The 24,260-nt window shown below is 35.7% G+C and overlaps 1 protein-coding gene across 2 annotated transcripts; it reads right to left on the reverse strand.

The window, feature by feature from the left end:
• Positions 1–894: 894 nt before the first annotated feature.
• On the reverse strand, positions 895–19,344 carry LOC131692834 (protein suppressor of sable-like). Of its 2 annotated transcripts, none has more exons than XM_058980146.1 (6): positions 19,191–19,344; positions 6,077–6,458; positions 5,002–5,147; positions 4,656–4,937; positions 2,759–4,597; positions 895–2,532 (listed from the first exon to the last, which is right to left on the reverse strand). In XM_058980146.1, the coding sequence occupies exons 2-6, from the start codon at positions 6,342–6,344 to the stop codon at positions 1,468–1,470; spliced, it is 3,600 nt and encodes a 1,199-aa protein (XP_058836129.1). In that variant the 5' UTR covers positions 6,345–6,458; positions 19,191–19,344; the 3' UTR covers positions 895–1,467. The 2 variants fall into 2 exon arrangements, with proteins under 2 accessions (XP_058836129.1, XP_058836128.1); XM_058980145.1 differs by having other exon boundaries at positions 19,157–19,344.
• Between the last annotated feature and the right edge of the window lie 4,916 nt (positions 19,345–24,260).

Genomic DNA, 24,260 nt, shown 5'->3' on the forward strand with positions numbered 1-24,260 from the left:
AGAACAGACTGAAATTGGTCGAAGGTAATTCAGGCCGAATTAGGGTTGAACAGAGAAAGGGCTAAAATCGAAAACGAAAAAAGCAGTTTTTTCCACACCTTGTGTTAGATCTTCATAAAAATCAATTCTACATAAGCTGATTGATTTTTATGAAGATCTAACACGGTGTGGAGAAAAACTGCTTTTTTGTTTTCGATTTTTTCCCATTCTCTGTCCAACCTTAACTGACATTCGACGTGCGGCACTCACCCGACTTTTAAAATCGAGGGCGAGTAAAATCACACAGTGAGGTGAGATTAGTCGCCTAATAAGGCCGATTTTGATGATGGTAAGATAAAATGAATTCGAAATTGGAGTCACTGCAAGCTTTGCATTATTATTAGAAATAAATTTGTGCCAAAATCCTTGCTTCAGGTAATATTTTTCGAATCTGGCAAAAGTGCAGAAATATGTAACTCAATAAAATCTTGATTATCTTATTTTTTGAAACATTGCTACGTACGTGCTACGCTCTAACTTACGAACGACAAATTATACAACAGGTAACGGACATCAATTTAAAACTTCTATTCGTTTTATGACGAACTACTTCAGAATATATATTGGTGAACAAAGATTTTTTGTGATCTTGTTATTCGAAAATAATAATACCGTGCATTGTTGGACGGAAGAAGGCATCTTGCTGTATAATTATTACCTACCTTTGCTATCGAAGCACACCGAAAACCTGTAAAAAAGGGCATACATCATAATGTCGCAAGCAGCATCATTTTCGGTAGATCATACTGTTGCATGTCATCTGCTGCACTGCATTTGTTTGGTTTGCTGAAATTGGTTGCCATGAGTGTTTTGCATGTGATAGAGTGGTAAATGTAATGAATGAAATAGACGAAATGCATATTTATGCAAACATTTAAACATTTGCTTCTTGGGATAATCTCTCTGGTTTATCTTTCTACAGTTTACAATGAAACTTACGGTACTAAGCTGGCTATAAATGTAATAGTACTATTTACTAGTGTTTGGTGATGCCCCCAAACAACTATCTGTGGCAATTAATAACCCTGCACGTAATAATACGATCTGGCGTTAGTCGTTAGCCGAAGCATGTTAAAGCTGACAAGAGAACTCAATGGAATTCGTGAATCATGTCAAAAAGTCACCTATTCATACATACACTCTACGTAACAGCAATGAGTACTTTTCATTCCCAACTAAAAAATCCCATTCACACAGTCACCAAAACATCTATTAGATATTTACACTTTCCCTTAATAAAACACAAGAAACAGGGAACTGGAAATGGAAGTAAATCGGCAACTCTCTCAAAATCTCAGATTCTGGAGATTTTGAAGCGAACAGATAGGGAAGAACAATGGCATTCGATGGATTCTCAACCATGCGAGATGATTTGTCTACACCATTCGACGGGTAGCCCAAAAGGTACCATCGTCAATCATTCTTTGCTCACTTCTTTTTATCTACATTTCGTCGATTATTATTGTTTCGGCGATTTTGACTGTTTCCACCCCCTCCCCTTGAATTGTTCCATCTTTCATTATTTCTAAAGTTATTATTGCCTATCCTGTTGTTCCTCATCGCATTGTTGCGCATGTTATTAAAATTCCCCATATTCTGCTCATAGTTGGGAGTGAATCCACCACCGCCACCTAAGCCACCTAGTCCATCATCGTAATCATCGATCCATTCTTCTAGAAGCGGAGGGGGATTATTGTTTTTAGTAACCTGTCCCATGGCAAGGAACTGCTCAAAAGGCATATTAGGGGCTACGCCAAGCAATCCTGGTCTTACTTCTGGAGGACAATTAAACCGGGGAAGATCGAAAAGAGAGGGTGGCTTCGTGATGGGAGGTGGTATACCAACGGGAGGCATCATCCCCATCGGAGGAAGTCCAAGGTTAGGGGGAGATACAGACATTAGTGGTGGTGGCTTTGCAGGAACAAGAGGAACTTCACAGAACGCCACTGAGTCGTCAACGTAAACGTTCAGATTAGTTAATATGAACTGCAGCATCTGGTTTCCCGCTAGAAGTTGCATGAAATCGGCTAACAAATCAGGCGATTTGTCTGAGCTATGGAATTTCTTCATCTCCGTTGTAAGTATCGCGAGTTGCTGATTAACCATAATTTTGTGTTTCGAGCTTAGATCCGTGTACCAGGCTGATCGCTGCAAAATGGTTTGTACGTCCAGTTGTACAGGGTTACCAGTCCTTGTATTGGCGCTGTTGCGTTCGCTTCCTTGGGCCTTGATCTCCTGATTCCGCTTTGTTCGAGGGTCTATGCGAGGTACAACTGGACCAGCTGATACCACGGGTGCCGCAAGTGGGGGTGCAGACGGCGGTGATCGTATTCCCGGAATAAATGAATCCACTCTATAGCTATTACTATCACTGTTATCCTCATTAGAAATACCAAATATTCTCCGAAGTCTGGGATCTTTGGTTCTTTCCGGGCGGGGCGTATTTCGTCGTATATCTTTGTAGTTGGGCTTAGGGATGTCCACCTCGGTAATCTGTGTAAAATAGAGATTGATTGGTGAAGCATTGACGAAATTAATTTTTTTTCGATATAATGAAAAAGAAAGCGTTCGACATGCCAGATGGTCAAAGTCTTTAGCAATTTAGTTTTTTTTCGTTCTCAAGACTTTGTAATTATCTGCGTTTTTCACTCAAAAACTCACCGGACACCTTCTACAAATTCTAACTCATATAAAAATATAACAGTATATTTGAACATACCTTGTAGACGATTGGTGGATGCGAGGTGATCGATCCGTCGATCTCCGTCGCTGGGATGTAATTGGTCATGATGGGTTTAAACGGTAGCCGCAGATCCACATCGATAAAAGAGTTCCCTTCTTCGCCCATCTTTGCATCCAAATTCAGGAAGCCTAGTCTCATATCTTTGTCCCGATCTGTGTACATCGAAGACTTAGACTCTGAGTCACTATCGTCGCTTATTTCGCTATTGCACGGGTCATCGTAAATCGATGGCCTCGGTGGTTTTGATGGTTGAGAGACCGTCTTAGTTGCTGTAGGACCTGGTGTAGTACTAGAGTTCGGCGTCCAACCCATCGTTTGTCCACTGTTCGCTGAGGGTTCTTGCTGTTTGTTAGTTGATGGAGATTTTGAACCGGTGTTCTCGGATGCATTAACGCTTGCATTGTACATCGATTTCCGACTAAAGATGTCAACTTTTTTCTTCGTTTGCTCCGAACTATTACCAAAACGAATTTGGGAAAAAGAATCTATACATTTCTCTGGCTCATCTTCAGCTGGCTTGTACATCCCAAATGGTTTGGAATAATCGATTTTTTGGGTCACCGAGCGATTAACCAATTTTGTATCAAAAATAGCCGGTTTAGGAAGGAGTGGTTCATCATCACTATCCCAGTTATCAGTGCAGATGTGGTTTTTCTCCACCGGTTCTTCGTCTTCAATGCTGATTTTAAGATTGTTTTCTTCATCATCGTCATCATCATCCTCATCATCATGAGCTATCAGCAGATTGTCTGTATTCTCAGTATTATCCATGTCATCATCATCGTTCAGATTGGAATCTTTGAGATACTGAGAATAGTCCACGGTTGGCGTTTTGATGAGATTAGTCAGAGAACTGGAAACTAGATCCAGGTTGTCCTCTTGGGTGTTGGGAATTTTTCCAGTAGTTGCTTCCTGTGCAGCTTTACTGACCATTGGGAGAAATCTCATGTCGACGTCTTTTCCACCTAGCGTGTGTGTTTCAGAGGAATCTTCTTGCAGGGACGTGTGTGAGGGTGTTATTCGCATGTCCAGGTCTTTATTACTGTTAGTAAGCGACAAAGCCGACGTTGATTCAGGAAATTCTAGATCATCTGATTTATTTCCAAGTTTTGCAATATCTCTCAATTTTTTCATGTTGAGAGAGTTCAGCTGCAGCTCATGTATTTGACCAATGCTCAGTCCAAGCTCGTTCAACTGTGCTACTGTAAGCTGGTTTATCTGATCTAGGTTATGAATTCCCATTTGCTCCAAATTTGCAATCTGCTCCTGAGATATAACGCCATTTAAATGTTTCAAGCTTAAGACATCCCCATTTGGACTTCCACTGCTTTTTCCGCTTTCTTCTAGTGAGTCTGCAGTATTTTTCTCACACCACCTAGACCTGCGATTTTTGCTACTTCCTCGATCACTAGATCCGATCATATCTAGTAGTGAGGGAATTTTACCTCCACCAGAGTTATCATTCGAACCCATCTTCTCGGTCATTCCGAACTTTTCCAGCAGTTTCCGATGAGTTGCATTGATCATGGTATTTGCACTCTCTCTGCTGATTCGGGGGAAATCTCCGAGTATTTCCTGTGGTGCCGTTTCCAAATGCTTCAACAAAATTACCCTTAGTTCGTCCGATAATGGTTCGCCGTGACTGAAAAGACACTTTTCTTTGTCCTTACACTTTAGACCTAGGTAATAGTATTTGCAGGGAAAATCGGAATGCATGTACAAACATTTTTCCCGCTTTGCGCAGCAATCCATAAGGTAAAACTTGCATAATTCCATCTTGCGGGGACCACTGTGGCGTCCATTATGTTTTTCATCCTAAAATATCTTAAATAAATTATTTGTTCTACGTTGGAGATTCACTCAAAAAATTTACATCCGAGTCGTCCCGCTTGCGTTTTCGATTTTCACGGTTCCCTCTGTTCCGTGGGCGATTTTTACGTTTGCGACGGCTGTACTCACGATCGCGATCGCGGTCCCTTCGTTCTCGATCTCGCTCCCGTTCTCGTTCACGAGAATCATCGGAACTATAGCTATCTGCTGAATCACTTCGATCTGCGTGCTGCGCTGGACGGGGACTTCCGCCTCGTACGTTCATCATTTCATATTCGAGATCAATTTCTTCCATTTCCTCTGTTTTCTCTGGGATTGGTTTCTTCTGTTGAGACAATATTTTCTATTGAATTAAATTCTAATCCACATTAGATAAACTATACACCTACCTTATGCTTGTCACGTTTCTTCCGTTTGGCTGGTGTTTCGCCATCGGTATCATCGTAGCGATTGTTAATCGATGGCATTGGAGGTTGAACGCCGTCTTTTTTAAGTGCACTCGCAATGGCATTTTCAACGCTAGTTGCCCAATCATCTGCAATTGATAACAAATCTTTGTCCTACAAACTTTTTTTGGTTCCACCAATTTAGTCGTGACTACGGCGTACTTTTCAATATTAGAGCCCCTTTTCAAAATTCTAGATGAAATAGTAGCTAGAGCTTTGCTAACAACTAGCATTGTATTAAAAGGAATTACACTATGTTTTGCACTAATCAATCGGAAAAATTTTGTATTAAATTTTGAAGAAGATGTGCATGATTTATATAATAAAGCAAAACCTGATTTGCAGATAATCTTTCGAAAGCGGCGGGCAAAAAATGAAATTTCCCTGCCTATTTCAGGCAGAACCGGTAATATAGGGCGCATAGGAGACTCAATTGATGACTGAGAGGCTTTAAATATAGGTCCCGTGTTCTCGTTTTCTACCATTCGTTGATTGAGTTTTGAACGAGCAGCATATGGATTGAAATGTTCCCGTTTCCTAGATGTGTCAGTTTATTGATGGCTTGCGAGTGTATAGGGAGGTAACACACAGAAATCCTTCGTGTTCGTTGCATTGTCATTGAACGAGCAACATATATATTGAAACATGCGGATGGTACAGGGAAAAGATTTTATATAGATTTCGCATAAACTTGAACATATTTATACCAACTACATATTTTTCGGGTGGCAGTGCACCCATTTCATAGCTATGCATAAAGATTATCGGGCGCTCTTCACTCTGTCTGCTTATATTTTGCACACCCGAACGACACTTTGATTGATCTAGTGTAGTGTTTTAATTTGTAATCTGCAATATGCAGCGCACGGTAAAATTATAGCCGATTGACGACCTACACTAATCACATAAAAATCGCATTCCGTTAAATATCACTAGATTTAAATTAACAGAATTGTAGTCACGACACTCCGGCTATGTCACAGACATTACCCTTCCATCTTTTTTTTGAGCTACTTACCGACCACCGGCGCGGGTTTGCTACGCTTCAGATTTTTAGGCGGGGTCGTTTTATCGTTACGCCGCGCTTTGACATCGGAAATCTTTTCCGCTATCTCGACCTTATCACTGGGTGCGTGTAGTTGTTCGTCCTCATCCCAATCTTCCAGGGGTTGGGCAGGAACTGACACTAGAGGTACTACTTCCTCTTCTTCCACTGGTAGCACTAGAACATCATCTTCATCGTCGTCCTCGATCTCTCCATCTTCCAAGTCCTCGTGTTCGCTCATTTTATTTTATATTATATTGCACGTTATGCAGAAGATATGAATTCACGTTTCGCATACGCTAGCTTCCACCCAATTCTCGTTTCACAAACACTAGCTTCCGTCCAACTATTATACCTACGGGAAATGAAAATGGACGTTACAAAAAATTTCAATAACAACTAAATAAAATAGATTGAATTGCCATGCTGTTTGTATAGTACTAGGCGCCTTCAAACCAACCCCAATTACGATTTAAACGATTCCAAAATATTAATATGTGGAGCACACACCGAACGAGGAGAAACTCTCTTCCAAAGCTCTCTATGCAACCAAAAGATCGTATAAGGGAGCGGTTTAGGCTTCTCGCTTCAAGTACATTTCCGATGAAATTCATGTTCTAATAGCGGCTTAAGTAGTTTTCCAGTTCCATTAAAATTTATGCAACTTGAAATTTCACTAAAAATTAAAGTTAGCCTTTTGGGCACTTTTGATGACTTATGAAACTCCTAACGAGCGCTGGAGGAGCAATCAACGTTAGCACCGGAAGAACTCGTTAGATATATGTTTGGTCGTTTGGACTCCACCAAGCAACTACTGTATAGCATTAGTGGGATATACAGTTTTAATTTTACCAAAGGGGGGAATGCTTTTTCCTAAACTTGATTTGATTTTAATATTTCTTGTTTTGCGTACGAAATCCTAAATACTTGGCAGACGTGTCATTGTGAAAGAAACAGCCAGTCGGGCAAAACAAATCTGTATCCAAGAGGTGGTAAAAAGCACTACTTACACATTTGGAATATATTGAAAAGAAACACTTAAATTCAGTACTACTAAAATTGAACCCTCCATCATCTTACTGCATCCGGAGAATTTACAATAAAATTCGGAGGCTCGGGATTGTTCGAAAACCGGAGTCTCCTGGTCAAACACTGTGCAGTAGTGGGGAATGAGTAATCAACTACCACGCACTTAATTTTGCTTCGAAAAAAAAAAAAATGGTTCGGTTTAGTTAAATGGTATTTTTGGAAGAATTTTAGTATACAGGGTGTTTAGTTCATGGTTAAGAACCTCTCGAGGGATGATTGACTGTCTTTCACCACCATTTTAATAATACAGATTGTTAGTCTTGAAGAGCTGCATAATTTGTTCTTTGACATGATACACTTATCTTTTCTTGTTTTCATGTGTTTGCGTTATTGAACTTTGATATTTTTATCTCATTTTTACTAATACTAGCTCTTATTGAAAAAGTATGGCACTTATTGTACCTTTTCTTATTTTTATTCGAATGCCAGAAAAATTTTGCAGAGGAAGATGTATTAATACCTTTCAGTTAAGTGCACTTAGTATTCTTTTAAAAGTAAATTAGTTTAAAGTTTATGTTATTTTTAGCATTTTCGTTGATTTACTTAAAAAAAGTAAATAATAAACATCACCATTATTATCATCGAAATAATGTATCTCAGCAAGTTCTACAATTCTTTCTTTGACTCCATTCCATTACCTCTTTTAATTTCGAAGCAAAATCAGTTTTATCACCTCGCTTCATATGTAAAAACAACGATTTCGAACCCACTACATTGATGGTGAGGTCATGTTGTGTTAAATATTAAATTGCAGCGAAATGAAAAGCGATAGGGACAAAGCACAGACTAACAGACATAACACTATGAAGACATTCCTTCGAAGAATATCGATCTGCCAATTTCACTAAAACACTAGCTTTACGTTTCATACACGGTCCTAACCACTCATTTGCAAAAGGGTTATCCCTCAGTCTCGGGAACAATTTTTCACTAGTGGTCTATCCCCCGTTTACCTACCCATATATCGCCATAATCTCAAATGCGGCCACAGTCCCAACTAAAAATATATTTAAAATGACCGTTAAAGCGGGCGAAGAATTGTTTTCGGGTGTTATGTCTGTTAGTCTGTGGATAAAGTGTCAAACAACAAGCTATAGAGAATCTTAAGTGACGTTAAATAATAATTGGAATAATTACAAAACTGTTCAAAAACGATAATTTTGAGATATTTTACTAGTAAAAAGTCATTCAGTACACTTAACTAAAGGATATTTGAATATACATCGAAAGGAAATTTTCTAAGCTTTCCGATGAAGCCTTGGAAATATTTTTTTGGATTAGATTTAAACACTTGTAAGTCGATTATAGGAAAAGTTTAGTAATGAAATTACAAATAAACGAGAAGAGATGGGAATATGATGTTGAAGAACAAATTATGAATCGTCCTGAAACCCAACTTTTGGATAATAGATATTGCTATAATCATAATTCATTATTTTGAGAAAATTAACAAAAACCTCAACAAAAACGCCAACTTTTAACCATTTTTCAACTTAATGGTAATTAAAACTAATTAACTGAAAGATATGAGAACACCATTCAATAGAAAATTTTCTCACCTTTCCAATGGAACTAAAAGATTTGAAATACGAAGTATACTTTTTGAGTTAGAGGAATTTTAAGATAAATAAGTTTTTTACACAAAAAGTTCAATAACTCTGTAACGGTTGAGATTTGATAGTAGTAGAACGATTTTTTTTCTCCAAACATTACAGTCAATCATCTCTCGAGAGGTTCTTAATCATGAACCAAACACCCTGTATAATATGTCATCTTTTGGTAAGAAATTTCTAGTTCTATAGTCCATCGAGTAGATAGCGTCATCATTAAATTCTCAACGGAGAGAACTAAAATATAAACATGTTCAGAATACTTTAGGGTTGCCACTCTTCCGAGTTTTACATCAATGTTTCCGTGTCTAGTGAGACAATGAATAATTTTGACTGAATTGGTTTCTTTCAAACGAGTTCTTCTCCTGTTAGCTGTGGTAGACGGAAAGCCTTGTTCGTTTTATCCTCCACAGCGAGAGTGGGCGGATTTTTGTCGTTATCGAGGGAAGTGAAACTCCATGCTTGTCTGAATCGACAAAACGGTTTACAAACGCAAAAATTTACAGCCTAGCGAGAAAAGCTCACACAGTGCAGTGGTGTGCATTATGCTTTGCCAAAACAAAGCACTCAACGATAAATGTGGATCAATTTTGGTAATTGACACCTCGACGAAGTATAAAAGAACAAGGGTTTATACGTGTCTCTTTGAAACTGAGCAGGTAGGTCTTGTTTTAACGTATACTCTTGTTTCTATACAAGTCTATCTCAGGTCAGTTTTGTCTTGTTTGGCTTCAATCTTGCCGAAACATTCAGGCTTGATAGTGAGAGTCAAAGTGTGAGTGATCAATCATTGAGCACAGAAGAACTGAGACAATGGCTCTTCGTGAGCATATGATAGAATACGAGAGATGAATGAGTCTGCGAGTGCGCGATGTACATAAACCTGAAAGAAAATACTTTCACTTGGGTCATAATGATTTTTTTTTACAATAATTGATCATTGCGATGTTTTTTTTATCTTCATTTTAATGCTTTTGCAACGATTGTTTAAACTAAGCCTGTACATTAAGTCAGTTGTGTAGCGGGAAAGGGAGTTTTGACGGGTATTTACCTAATGTACAGCGTGCTTCAGTAGTTAATCATATTTATATCGTACGTATGCCGCATGTCGAATATTGTCGTTTCAAGTAATATGTTGGAGAACTAATTTAAACTGATAAGAGTACTTTCATTTTCTTTAAATAACTAGTTTCAACTTTAGTAACTCATCAATTAATAAACCTTTCTATCGGTAGTCACAAGGACTATAGATAGAGTAACAAAAATAAGGAGCTCGCTATATGCTTCATATTATCCCTTCGAAACCAATTCGCTATATGATTGTCCAAACCTAAATAAGAATTTTGTTTAGACTTTCTCGTTGTTTCAATATTTCTCTATAGTGAATTTGGGTAGTCATTAAGTCTGGCTGGGTGGCTGGGCACCCAGAGACTTCAAACATCTTCAGTCACGCGCGCTTGTCAGAAAATCTTTTATCGAACCCTTTACTAACAAATATTCCTTCCTTTTCCTTCCGCGATCTACATTCTGGCCTGGTCGGCGCTAGAAAAACTCTAGAAAGAGAACTGCGTAGACTCCATTTTGAATCGATTGGATTTGGGTTTTGCTGTCAGAAAACGATTCCAATCGAACACTGTCTATACTTATAACATTGGACGTGATGCCATACAACGCCGGGGCATACGTTGCCAAAAATGCTGTTTTTCTCTCCGCAGTTCTCTTTCTAGAGTTTTTCTAGTCGGCGCCCGTGTTGATCAATAAACACTTTGGGATTACCAGGAGTTGCACATTGAAAGATGTTTCGCTACTCCCAAGCATAATTATCTACTGATTCCCTGTGCAGCTTCAGCTAGTACAGATCGATAACGGAGTAGCTGCCAGGAATGGTTACAGAAGCTCAAACTCATACTATTCTGCTAAATTCAATCATTTTTTTCACAAAGAGAAATAAAGTTTTTAGGATCTGACTAGTGATTCACCAAGCATGCGCTGCAAGGCTCCGTACTAAACCGACTCAGACATCATTTTGTTAAAAATTTTAGTAACTTTATCTCAGAAGGTTGGATTCATTTTCATGAAGATTTTCCGCGGTGTGAGAAAATACTACTTTTATCGTTTTCCAAGATGGCCCTCTATTGAGGCCTTTTCAGTTGAACCTTAACTGATGGTAAACTTTGGGGGCGATTGGTTGCTCCCCGGATTTGCGCATTGCATTTGTACGGTAATTGGTTTAGAAAACTCTTGGGAGAACTACATTAAGTCGCTATTTCACTCAAATTGAAAAACAAAGTTTTTTTAGAGTTTGTTGTCCGACTTCGCCGAAAACAGCATGGGGAACGTGCCATTTGAGCCAGTCGTTACTTATTATCACTGTCAATCAGGCATTGCATTTATCGCTCATATGAGTAAATGCGTCCGGATAATTTACTACTGCGACAATAAAAATTCACATTTTCACACAAAAAGTTATGGGCACTCACACAACTTCTCCGGATAAATACAACGTGTTATTTCTCCGGATAAATAAAACCGCCGGAGAATGAGTTTATCACGGTACCCTTTTTGCGCTCTCTGCTTTGCTCCCGCTATTCCAAGACACGAAAAAAAGTCTATCATACTTCTTTGCCGCATTTCTTTGAAATTTAGTGTATATTTTGACGCTTTTATTGATTTCCACGAAATTTAAATATTATCACCTTCTCCGGTGAGAAGGAAAAAAAAACAAATAAATTTTATCCGGAAAATTATCCTCACGCTTTTTATGGACATGGAGAATTTTGCGACTCATCTTATCTCGGAAAAGTTGGACATCGGATAAGCTTCTTCTCGCGTGAGTGAGAGAGAATTACAATGCCTGCTGTCAATACAGCAAATGTATCACCATCACCTAAGTTTTACTCCTAAATATCTCGGAAAATGTTCAGTGCAGATACTTGGTATCCTCGAAAGAATTTTTAGAACTATTTTCCGAATAACGATACAGTTGGTACATCAGAAAGCCGATTAAATTCTGCTAACAGTAAGATTGAGCCATTCTGATATCTTTTATCACATGTGTCTTTTGCATTTGCTCAATTATCCAATGATACAAGACTCTTGTCATTAGTTAGTGTCCCAACTAGAAATAGTGTTCACGATCAGCAAATTCAGTTAAATTTTGCATAAGAATTATTGGCATGGATATAGTTTTAGGTACATTCTAAAAAATTAGTTGGAAGGCTCTTTTATTCACATAACATTTACTTCGTATAATGATTAGGAATGGGTGATGTCAACGCGATTTTTCCAAAATCGATCTTTTTATCTCAAAATACATCGTTTTTTAACCAATCTTTTCGGCTCAATTATTGATAATATCGATTGTTTTCATAAATAAATCGAACTTTTGGCAATTACAAGGCTAAGAACTAGTATATCAGGTATCAATTGAAAAAATGTAGTATAGGGTATTCGTCAAATTGAAAAAAAAAACATTTTCTGACGGGTTAATAGTGGTAAACAATTTTCAGAACACGGGTACACGAGGGATATTAATATTTGGAAAGCGATACATGGAACGAAAAAGGTTGAAAACTAACTCACTAGATGCCAACGTCATTGAGCAAATGCAAATAACACATGTGATGAATATCTGAATGGTTCGATCGCACTGTTAGATTAATTTAATCAGGTTTTAGATTGTCCAATTACATTTGTATGTTCAATGAATAATTTTTTGAAACACTCATGTGCTTGTGGTGGAAATGTTCTGAGATATTTAGGTTTAAATTGTTGGGTTGAAAAATTGGGTTGACAGAAGTAAAAAAATTCAGCGATTAAGTTGACTCTTCTATTTGAACATATAAAAAAAACTAGTAAGTTAGGGGAAAGTGAGACAATATGAGCAGTTGAGCACCCTAAGGTTAAAAGCAAATATATCAGTAGCAAAACATACAAATCCCAAATTTCCCTCTATTGGTAGAATACAACATATTCTTCACATGTAGTTATTAAACATGCTGAAGAAAATTCGAAATCTTTGAAAATAATCGTTGTTTGTAATGATCGATTTTTGGCTTGGTAAAAACCTTGTGGGGCAATATGAGCAATCTTAAGGGGCAATATGATCACGTCACAAAAGATTATATTTGATCACAAAATTTAAAATTTATTTCACGTATAATTAGTAAGAATCATATTTTCCATTGATTTAGTGGCATTTAGTTGCCAATGAAATTCATCTTATAGTTTCTAGCAGCATTTTCGGAACTATTAGATACAAATTTCCATTTTGTTTTAATAATACATTTGCGAGTAATTTTCTCGAGCAAATATTATTCATCGTTCTTAGTAACTTCAGGTATAAAACGTTCACATAGGGACAACTTTTCGGGATTTAATGCATAAACTCATATGAGATTTGCTTTGTGCTCATTTTGCCCCATGCTGTAGATCTATTTTCGCAGATTTTTTTGTGAAAGCTATAAAATCTTGTGAAATTATTTTTATGTTTGAAATAGTTAGAAAGACGCTAAATATTTCGGAGATGTATGCATTTTTCAATTACCGCACACATACGCCATGCGAATGCTTTTTCAAATAGCTTGAATCTTATAACATTTTCAGTTCTTTGATATTCCGTCAGATATTTGTATTTTTGTGATTTAAGATTTGTTTTATGTCGCAATCGAAGTATTACATCATCTAATGGCGATTAACGGAGCATTCGTGCAAACAAAAAAATCGAAAATTGTTCATAGATTCTTGGAAAACGGGGGTGCTCAACTCGCCCCACATGGCGATATTGCCTCACTTTCCCCTACAGTATTCGGCAAAATTGTTAACATTCTGGACTACACTTTTATTACATTGCTTTCTCAATATAAATGAAATAGCGATCTGTATAAAAGTAGACCTTCCAAGCCAATTTACCATACAAATTTCAAACGGAATCCACAAATTCGGGGAGCAACCAATCGTTTGCAAAAATTGCTGTCATTTCTGACCTCAATAAAAAAAAACTAAAAGGGTTGTGCTCCCTAATTAGGATAATTCATTTTCTCCGTATAATCACGAATCAGTCTAAAGAACACCCGTCAAGATGATTCCATATGAAAGCACACGTTTATTCACGTTTCAGTATATTTAACCCGTTCATAACTAACTTTTTCTGGTGCAGAGAGATTCATAACTATTTTTTTTAACCTTTTTTGGTCAAGTAACACAAAAAACTTGTTTTGACATATAAATCATGACAATCTAAAACGATAAGTTTAATCAGTTTTTAATCAGATTCAAGGATCCCTGGCAGCATTGGGTGCGCGGGATCGAATCAGAGTAATTGCAATGGCTCTAGGTTGCGCGTGCGTAACTAATATGTAAATTGTAGTACATTCTCATACAACTAATGCGTACTAGTTGCGGACGCTAAAAATAGGGGAAAAACGAAAGACTCAAGTACAAAACTTCGATTTTCAACTGCAACCAAAATACAAAAAGTAGTGCTCAAATAAAAAGTAATCGTTCCAATTATTAGCAGCATTCGTTTTTGTGTGCATATCTTGCATAAATCAAAAAATATAGTTGTTTAAAAACGTTTTTGGTTATAAAGCGACATGTGGATAAAGGGGTTAGTTTAACTCTTCTACGCAACGGGCTTAAAATATACGATTACCATTTTCTGTACATTTATAAACTCAAAACCTGGACGCGACGGGTTCATATAATTAAAAATTCGAAAATTAAAAAAAAAAGCTGTGAATTTTCATCGTACTGGTACTCACTAGTTCTCGCAATTTTGAGTCAAAATCTCTGAAGTGTGCGAAACATTTTTCGTCTGTCGGGCAGTTTTTATAGTATAAATAAAAACTACAACTAGTACAGTTTTTCGAAATTCGAATTATTTTTAAATAGGTAGCTATTTACCAGTTCGCATGAGTTTATTTGCTCGGTTAAAAGTAGAAAAACACACTATCACTTTTAACTGGTTAAAATGACGGTAAAAATCTTTCAAGGTCATGTAAAAAAGTACATAGTCATTTTTTTAGAAATATTTCGAATTTCGAAAAACAGTGCAAGTTATATTTTTTAAATCGTGATAGGTTCAAGCTCGACCGACGAAAAATGGTTTGCAGCTCTCGACAATTTCCTAACAAGAGATGTCCATCAGCCCTTGAAATACCGAACACATTTTAAATTGCTTAAGTATAATTTAATTAGCTCATGATACAGCAATGGGAACGATGATATCACAACTGATTTAGTGCACTATTTTAAATTAAAATATGTACAGCATTTAGAAAAGAAAGGAGCTCTCACTATCTAGTTGAGAATCATAATAAATTGTTGCTCTATCAAATGGAAACACAAAGGAAACAAGTTCAATTTACTTTACAGTGAAGCCCTTGCATTAGAGCATGCCCAATTATCCCAACAGTAGTATTAGCTCATACTGAGTTATTTTTTGTATTCGTGTCTGGAATCAGGATAGGTTGGGTTGAAAATGTCATTTTCTTATGGATTTTGTTAACATTGGGACTATAACCAACTCATATTCATAAACAAAATCAATATCAACTGAAACTAAAATGTTAATTCGAATCGCGGCAAACAATAAACACCTAGTTAACTGAAGCATTATTGTTGAACCGTTTGCGCGATATTATTGTTTAGAAACAGCTAATAATTATTCATCAGACCAACTGAGTATTCCGCTAAACAAGTATTGGTATACAGCTGTGTGCGATTTTCATTGAAGATTTAGCAGTGCGAAGGCAAGCATCGTATTTTAGAAATTCACTTCCATGCACGACGGGAGCACAAGATTGAACATAGATAGTCCAAGCATATGTGACATAGGCCAGTGATCCGATGCCATTTTGTGGACTGCATATTGTAGAATAAAACCCCACGGCTCTTTCGTGATAGAGCATTTTAATTTAATTTGCAAACGACAGCCTGCAAGTGTACGCTGTTAATCAGGCCAACGAAATAAATTAAATAATTAATTCAAATCATGCTTTAAAATAGCTAAAATCAGAAAAACAAACAGAAGCAAAAACTATTACCTGCGACAGTTATTTACTAAATGCTCTATAAAGACGAATAGACAAGCTTATTGGAAACAATACCGCCAAATTGTAATGCTCAAAAAGCCTAACATACGAACATTTTTGAAAAGCAGTGTAACGGTTATGCAGCGACTCTCGCTGCGTAAAAATGCTTTATATAAATATCTATATGCCTCTATATGCAAGCAAAACATAACTGAACGGTTTCGGTGGTAAACACAAAGCGAGGTAAATAGGGACGGTGCGTTTAGTAGATATTTTTTTATCAGAAGCTCACTGCATTACAATCGAATGAATTTAATAAACTTTTCTTTTTCGCACGATGTACTAGGGTCGTTTCAGTATCAGAATAAACTAATAAGAATAACGAAGTACTTCAGAGCACTGAGTAGGGACAAACTGTTCCTGATTTCGCTGATTCTCCTTTTTCTTTTTAAAGCAATCAAGAGATTTTTTTTGTTCCGATGTAACTGGCGCTACTGATTACACCAAATACAGTGAAGACCCGTTTTTATCAGGCGAAATTTAAGCTGAAAAAACAAGGACATTGATAAAATCAGGACATTATTTTTCTGTCTTTTTAATAAACCGAAGCTCTTAAAATATTCTTCTTTGGTCCTTAGATATGGTCGGTGTTAAGTCAGACCGGACTAAGTCGCAAAACATCAAAATGAGATAATGATAATTCTGGATAAAGAATTTCTTCAGCTACATTCGGCTTTTGCCAGATTTGAAATATGTAACCATAAACAAGAATTATGACAAAAAATAATTTTCGATTATAACGTAGAGGATGCAGCGATTCAAACTTTAAACCCGTTTTTCTCGAAATCAAAATTTTGTCACTTAGTCCGGTCTGACTTAACACCGAACATATAACCTTGCAACCTTTTTTGATTATTTACTTTAACTTCCCTTAAGGGGGTCGACAGTGCAAAATTTAACAAAAAAATTATATTTTTATTTTTCTGATCTCTAAGAAAATGGGAAATTGTCTTCGTAGCATACATTATAGAATAAATCGAGTCATACATGGGGGTGCCATGAATTCAATCGCAGTAAACGTCTACGTCAAGTCAGGGCAGCTAAAATGGATACCTACTTTAATTTTACTATTCAACGTATTTTCTGAAGTTTGTAGTTTTTTTTAACAATACCAGTCTGTTGGAAAAACAATGTTGTCAAATGTACCTCTCATTTTTATTGCAAAAGATTTTGTAAGTTTGTTTTTGAATACAGTATTCCGGTCAGTTTTTTTTTTTCTTATTTTATATTACTGCCAAAGTACGCTTAAATGTCCCTTGCGTTATAAGATTCCCTATACACATATGACAATTATGCGTAGAACGGCAGATAAGACCTGACAGTAAATTGTCATAAAATTACAGTCCTGTTAAAACGAAGATTTTTGTTTAGTTATTATATGTTTCTTCTATTTGAGAGGCAATCTTCTCGAAGTAAGAAAAAATGGCCGATCATGAATTGAACGTTCTACGTAATTTTACTTGTGTCATAGTAAAAATAGGGGCCACAATAAACATATTTTTTTCGCACGTTTTATGTTCTTTTGTGTATCTACCCAAAATGAATTTAATTTAATTTAGATTGCAGATCAAATACAAATTTTGATTTGCATGCAAACATTAAATGAAGAATAAACTTCTTTCATTACATAAACCGATGGAGCTCATCTTTCTAAACATAACAATATATGTGCAACCTTTAGTTTTACAATGATTTTTAATTGATCTAAAAAAATGTAAACACGTCCTCGTTTGACACTATCGATCTTCCTTGACAGTGAATGTAGCCACATGGGTTAGCATCAGTTATCCCAGCAAAAGGGTAGGAATCAAGGTAGTCAATAGAGGGTGTGGTCGTGATAACTCAATTTCGTGAACAAAAATTATTCGTAACTTTGCGTACTAAAAAGTGAATTTCGATTACGTACTTTTAACATCAGCTGTATCGGAAAAAGTCAAAAACAGTATATGGCTTAATGACCCAATTCGGTGTAACGGAAATGTAAATTTAGTTACATATCGCACCGACGAAAAACATTTTCAATTAAAAAACGTCACCAAACATCGAATCGGAGCGATCGAATGAACAAAAAAAATTGGAAAACGTTTTTTGCGTTTCAGTGAATTACATACTCTACAGTTGAGTTTACTTGTGGCTGCGGATTTTCAATATTCGCACAACTGTCTATAAAAACCTATTTTTCTCTTTTATATATTGCAGAATACAACAATCAAATTGATAGTCACACTTACTCGCAAATTAAATTTCGTTCGATTTTTTATTCAACATTTCTTGGAACCACTAAAACCACAATCTAGCAAAACAAGTTGGTCATTCTCTCAACATAAACATTTTTGAATCAAACAGAAAAAATACCTGCAATATATCAGCATAAATCGAAACTGATAGTTCAACTGTTTAACGCACTCCAAGATACATAATAAATAAGAGGGGACCCAACGCTAATACAAGCGCATTGTCAGAGCTCAAGGTGTTGGAAAAAAGGTGAAGGTAGTGTATCAGAAGCTAGTTCTGGCATCATGTTGCAGAAAATCTATCACACTTATGTTCTTTACTGTTCAAACTCATTACTAATCGAAAAAGTACTATTGCAGTATCCGATACGCCATTACCTTTTATTTCAAAATCTTGAACCATGCTCGCTCGGTTCCATTATGTAAACAAGACTGTGTATTGATACATATCGTGGAAAGCGAAACGCGATTGCAACGCAATTCCCCGTAAATTTTAGAAAACATACAGAAAATCGGCTAAATGCATGGTGGGATGTTGTTACTATTTTCGGAAGATCGCTCCGAAGCTTTAGCGGAGATCACAAAAATGTCAATCACTACCTTTTCACGACTGAAGCGATTACGCAGGAGTACCTAACTCACACAAACACGGATAAACTGCGAACGCGGTGTCGCTTGTATATAAATGAACCTCTACCGCCATTGTCTCGCTCTACCGCGCCCATCCTCGCTGGCAAATGCAATCGATTTTCTCATGGGCTAGAAAATCAAAGATGGCGGCCATTTTTGCTCGTTGAGAAATCTGCCTATTCACCGAAAAATCGCGACTTTCGCTCTCGAAAACAGGATTTTTACGACGTAACTGCTGTACCGATTTACTTTCACTATTTACGCGTTTGTATGACAATGCGATTATTTTTCCAAGCCCTTTTCCATTTTGTTCAGACTGGAAATTTCGACGTGACGCTCGGAGTGGTAGAAAAATGGCAAAAATATTGAAAAATACGAAAAATCGAGCATACTAACGATGTTTAGTTTCTTTCCGTTATTTTCCGCTTACTGGTGTCTCATAAACAGGATGCGCTCCGTTTCTATTAATAAACACTGAATATGCCTTGATTTGATGATCATTAACATTTGTCTCATGGCATTTACCAAGATCAAAAATTGGATTAGATTTTGGATAGCAAATTAATAAAATACGACTGCATTCTTCCGCGTACAGAACTGAAATGATTCACTGCAATGTTGAGTGAGTATATAAAAGGGGCAACTGGCAAGGTAGATGATGGCCACACACACTAGTGTAAGTATTTGATTTTCCGCGTGCTTTAACGAACTTTTCTATGAGCTTTTATCATTTGCTAGAAAGCGGGGAATATACACCATGTATTGCATACAAACAGGCTCATTATCTTGTCGAAGCTTTCAACGAAGAATAAATCGAACTTATCTTTGGAAGTGGTTAAGGTGGTAATTCCTTTTCTATTCTTCTTGTTGTCTATCGTTCGCTGAAACGTATGTAGTATATCCAAGTTTACAAGCGGTCACATCTGAAAGGTATGTATGCCTTTTCAGCGACGTTGAAAGTTACGTAGTGAGTATTTGAAACGGAGTTGGTTTGCGGCCTTTGCGGAGTTGATTTCGCGATCAAAAGGAACTGCCACCATAATATATTTACCTCACACACCTCACAGCGTAGCAAAAAGCTCCTTTTTATATTTGTACTGGAGAGAAGATTCCTGATTTGACCACTCTTTTATGCCCGGAGGTTGGTATACTGGATGAAAGCGTTAGACTGAACGAAGAAACGGTGGAGAACGATTGCATTGGACACGAACCTAGTTCGCTTCCAATTGGAATTATTATTATATTATAATATTATATTAATATGGTCTTTGATGCGTTTATTTACCTAATTTAAGGGGGTCCTTCTTAAATTGCGAAAGAAATTGCAAAGTGAATAGATTTTTAATTCTTATTTTGTATTTTGAAGCTACATCTTTTGATTCTTAAATTTTAATTTTAAAGACCAGTAAAAAGACGGGGGAGTATTTTCTGGAACGCAACCGCAGGGATGTAGACTACATTAAGAATCCGTATTTTAAAATTTGAATTCCGTCGAGTTTTATTACATTTAATGTGATGAAACTTAGTGGAATTTTCGGATTAAAAGTGATTTAGGCGAGAAATTTTTCAAATTATTCTTTATGAAAATGATGGTAGTCCTGAAAAGGACCGTTGTTGCTGGCGTTAATGGGAGCGATGCGATCGATTCGATTCTCGTTGGTTGTAGGTGTATGTCGTCAACCGGTTTTCCCGGTAAAGCTCAACCGGAAATGAGCCGACTTTCTGGCTGGTTCCAGCTCGTATTCCGGCTCCAGTGACACAACCGATTCTAACTAGAATCTGTTGTGTCACTGGAGCCGGAATGCGGCTGGAACCAGTCAGCATTCCGGTTCAACTTTACTGGCATAATTTAATTAAGCGTAGTATACGCACATTACAAAATAAGCCACTGGATCAATTGAAGAAAGTATTTGTATATGCAAAGAATAAAATATATTTTCGGCTTTCTACATTGAGTTTTTTGTCAAACACGAGATCAATGCATGTATGAAATGACCAAATTTTATGTTGGCCTGCTTTGAAATCTCAGGTAAGGGAAAAAAAAGATAAGAGCGAAATTTTCACATCTTTTCTAGTTAAGGCCTACTCGAATCTCTTATTATAGACAATATATACGTATACCTAAATACATTAGAGTTAGTTAATAGTAAAATCAGTGCTGAGCTCCATCACGTTACTGATGGCAAACCTACTAGACAAGAGAGAATGAAACGGTTAGCAGTTAAAACACTAAGCAATGCTTATTGAGTTACGGTTCTCACTCCAATGGATTGACAACAGTAAGACGATTCTCTTCTGAATCTCACACTCATTGGAATCATTGTTGAGGGGAATGTAAACTGACCATCATTTTATTTACAATGTAAATACGGATATGACGGTCATCTTATTATAAACAACGAGCTAGTATTAACAAACAGGTAGTTTCACACAAATAGCTTTGCATAAAAGAAAAATCAACAAAGCACAGCATGCTGCCTGAATACAAAATGTATTTTAATGTTCATTGCGTTTCCATCTCTTCATTTATTATATTTAATAGATGAAACAAATTCTCCATTAATTACATTAATAACAATTGGTCATCAATGACACTGAAGCTATGAATACTCAAATTTTGATAATTTGGAATTTGATTCATATATAATTCCTACAAATGAATTAAACAACAATTTTTATTTATTAGATGTAGGCAATCGAATTATTTTGCCTTTTAATAGTCGAACTAGATTTTTAGTTATAGCATCAGATGTTCTCCATTAATGAACAATTCCACACACCAAAAAAATCTGAATTTTATCGTTGACGTAATTGCAAACATGACACAATTCAACGAACCGTAATTTACGAAATGATGGAACATTACCGTGCTTCGTTTAATTTTACATGAAACATATGCTTTACATGCGCAATGACATAAAATTACACTCCCTACCATTCAGAACAAACGCTGTATGTGAAGTAAAATTACATGATTTGCGAAATTAAACGTCATGTAAAATTAAAATCAAACTTAAAACTAAGCCATTTTTGATGCTCGTATATGTCAGGGTCAGGAGACGTAAATTTACACTCTTTTTTCTAGGTGTGCAGCATTAAGAGTTAAAATTGATGCTGCTTCCGGATGATTAAATTAATCGAACTTTTTAATGAATCAACCAGGATAATCAAAGTTTTTTCCCTAACTGTTATTGAAAGAATTACAATAAATTATTTTATTAAATGAAAGTAAGTATTGATCCGTTAAATCGTATTATAGTAAATTAAAAATGAAACCTTAGTTTGTCGAACTAAAAATTCTAACTAACTAACTTTTAATTCCGCAAATAGCACCTATTAAAAGATTAATTTTATTTTTTGTTTTCAGATTTACTTTAAAAATATTTAATGTTAAACATTATCATTGTTTTTTTTTCTCCACCTCTTATATCTTCACAATCCTTAATAGTTAAACAATATCATATATTTTGAAAATCATAACAAATTTATTCACTGTGTTGGACCCATCTACTTCAATCATAAATTTATCATTAAATTGATTAGGAAAATTTTAGGATTATTTACTAGTACCTTTTCATTTTGGCTAATATCTAACCGATTCCAAATTATTTGAAATAATATTTCTCTAACCCTCCATAAAGAATTTAAATTGCTATTATATTTTGATATTTATTATGGTAGAACATTCATATTTATTTATATTTTTTTAAAATTATTTACTTATATTTTACCAGAACTAGTCATGTAACTTTAACTTTAATATTAGCCTTTCCTCTTTGACTATTTTTTATTATATGGAAGAACTTATCATACTCAACATATATTCACTTATTTAGTACCTCAAGGTACTCCTGATATCTTAATATCTTTTACAGTATGCATTGAAATTATTAGAAATGTAATTCGACCTGGAACTTTAGCAGTTCGATTAACTGCAAATTTAATGGCTGGTAATTTAATATTAACTTTACTAGGTTCTATATCAATTTATATTATCATTAATTTTAATTACTCAAATAGATTTACTAATTTTAGAATCACCAGTGACAATTATTCATTCTCATGTATTTTCTGTATTAAGCACACATTATTCAAATAAAACTACTTAATGACAACCCACTCAAATCATTGATTATAGCCCATGATCTTTAACTGGAGCTATTGGACCAATAACAACTGTAACAGAATTTACTCAATGATTCCATCAATACAATATATCATTATGAATTTTAGGAAATATTATTATTTTAATAACAATATACCAATGCAACGAGATGTTTCTTGATAAGGAACATTCAAGGTTTTCATCCTTTTTAGTTACATTAGGATTACGATGAAGTATAATTTTATTTATCATTCCTGAATTTTTTCTATCGTTCTTGTGATGTTTTTTCATAGAAGTGGCACCTCTCCATACAAAGTTATGACAGAAATGGTGATATGATGTTGTTTGGGCAACTAATTTGTAAGAAGATGTATGAGCTACAGGGCGTTTCTATACGGTCGTTTTCAAAAACAAACATATGAAAACTACGGTGCAAAAATGCGCAAGATGAAGCCTGTATATCTAGAAACTACACAAAATTATAAGTCATTTATTACATTCAATTTCTCAATTGTTGTTCCTCAATGCAGAATAAACGTGAGTGTTGTTTGCATAAAAATCTTAAATCTATAGCTTTTTCAAAGAACTTGAAAGCACTCCAATCGATTGTATAGTTCTTGAGATATCGCAATTGGAAGTTTGAAGTTGTGGAATGTGTGAACTGAATTGAACAGATGACTATTTTATTTAAATTAGTTGCTAATGAATTTAACATTCGTGACATAAACGAAAAAGGCTAACATTTGTTAATGTTTTTTCATCAAATAATTCGTCCAATTCATGAAATCGATTCGTAATCAACCCACGAGAATATGATGATTATTTTAGTAAACTTTACGTAAACATTCTTAAACATTGCTAATAACGTTTCTACTCAAGTCACAGAATTATTGTTAAGCATCGATCGTTTTACTTAGAAAATCGATTTTTTTTTATCTGAGAAAACAAATTGATCTGGCGAAATCCATTTTTTCTCCAAAATGCTGATCACTAACCGTATACATTTTAGTAAATGTCAGGTACAAAAAGTACTACAATCATTCTATTACACAATAGTGGAGAGCACTTTGAAATAAAATCGATTTGGTCAGATCTATTTTTATAATAAAAGGAACACATGTGTTCAAATACACTACCATATACAGAAACATTTTGTAAAAGTACGAAATAATTCGTTTCATTCGCGAAAAATCGCTTTGTCATCGACGATAACTTTCATGCAAAGTAAGCTAAATATGTAAAATTACGAAAATTTCCGTTCATCAAGTCGTCCCTTTTTCAGTGCGTGAAATGAACGAAACAAACTATTTACAATGCACGAAAATTCTTCGTTTCAGAAAACGGCGAACGAATTCGTACATTGTATGGTCATTTTCGTTCGGCTTACGAATTTAT

The sequence above is a fragment of the Topomyia yanbarensis genome, chromosome 3, assembly GCF_030247195.1.
Source record: "Topomyia yanbarensis strain Yona2022 chromosome 3, ASM3024719v1, whole genome shotgun sequence".
In the NCBI taxonomy this organism is placed as follows: Eukaryota; Metazoa; Arthropoda; class Insecta; order Diptera; family Culicidae; genus Topomyia; species Topomyia yanbarensis.

Excerpts from the sequence above, each read along its gene's own strand:
- LOC131692834 (XM_058980146.1), bottom strand. The coding sequence starts at position 6,344 with ATGAGCGAACACGAGGACTTGGAAGATGGAGAGATCGAGGACGACGAT. Across the intron at positions 4,938-5,001 it reads AGAAACGTGACAAGCATAAG|AAGAAACCAATCCCAGAGAA; the intron begins GTAGGTGTATAG and ends TTGTCTCAACAG. Across the intron at positions 2,533-2,758 it reads ATCCACCAATCGTCTACAAG|ATTACCGAGGTGGACATCCC; the intron begins GTATGTTCAAAT and ends TATTTTACACAG.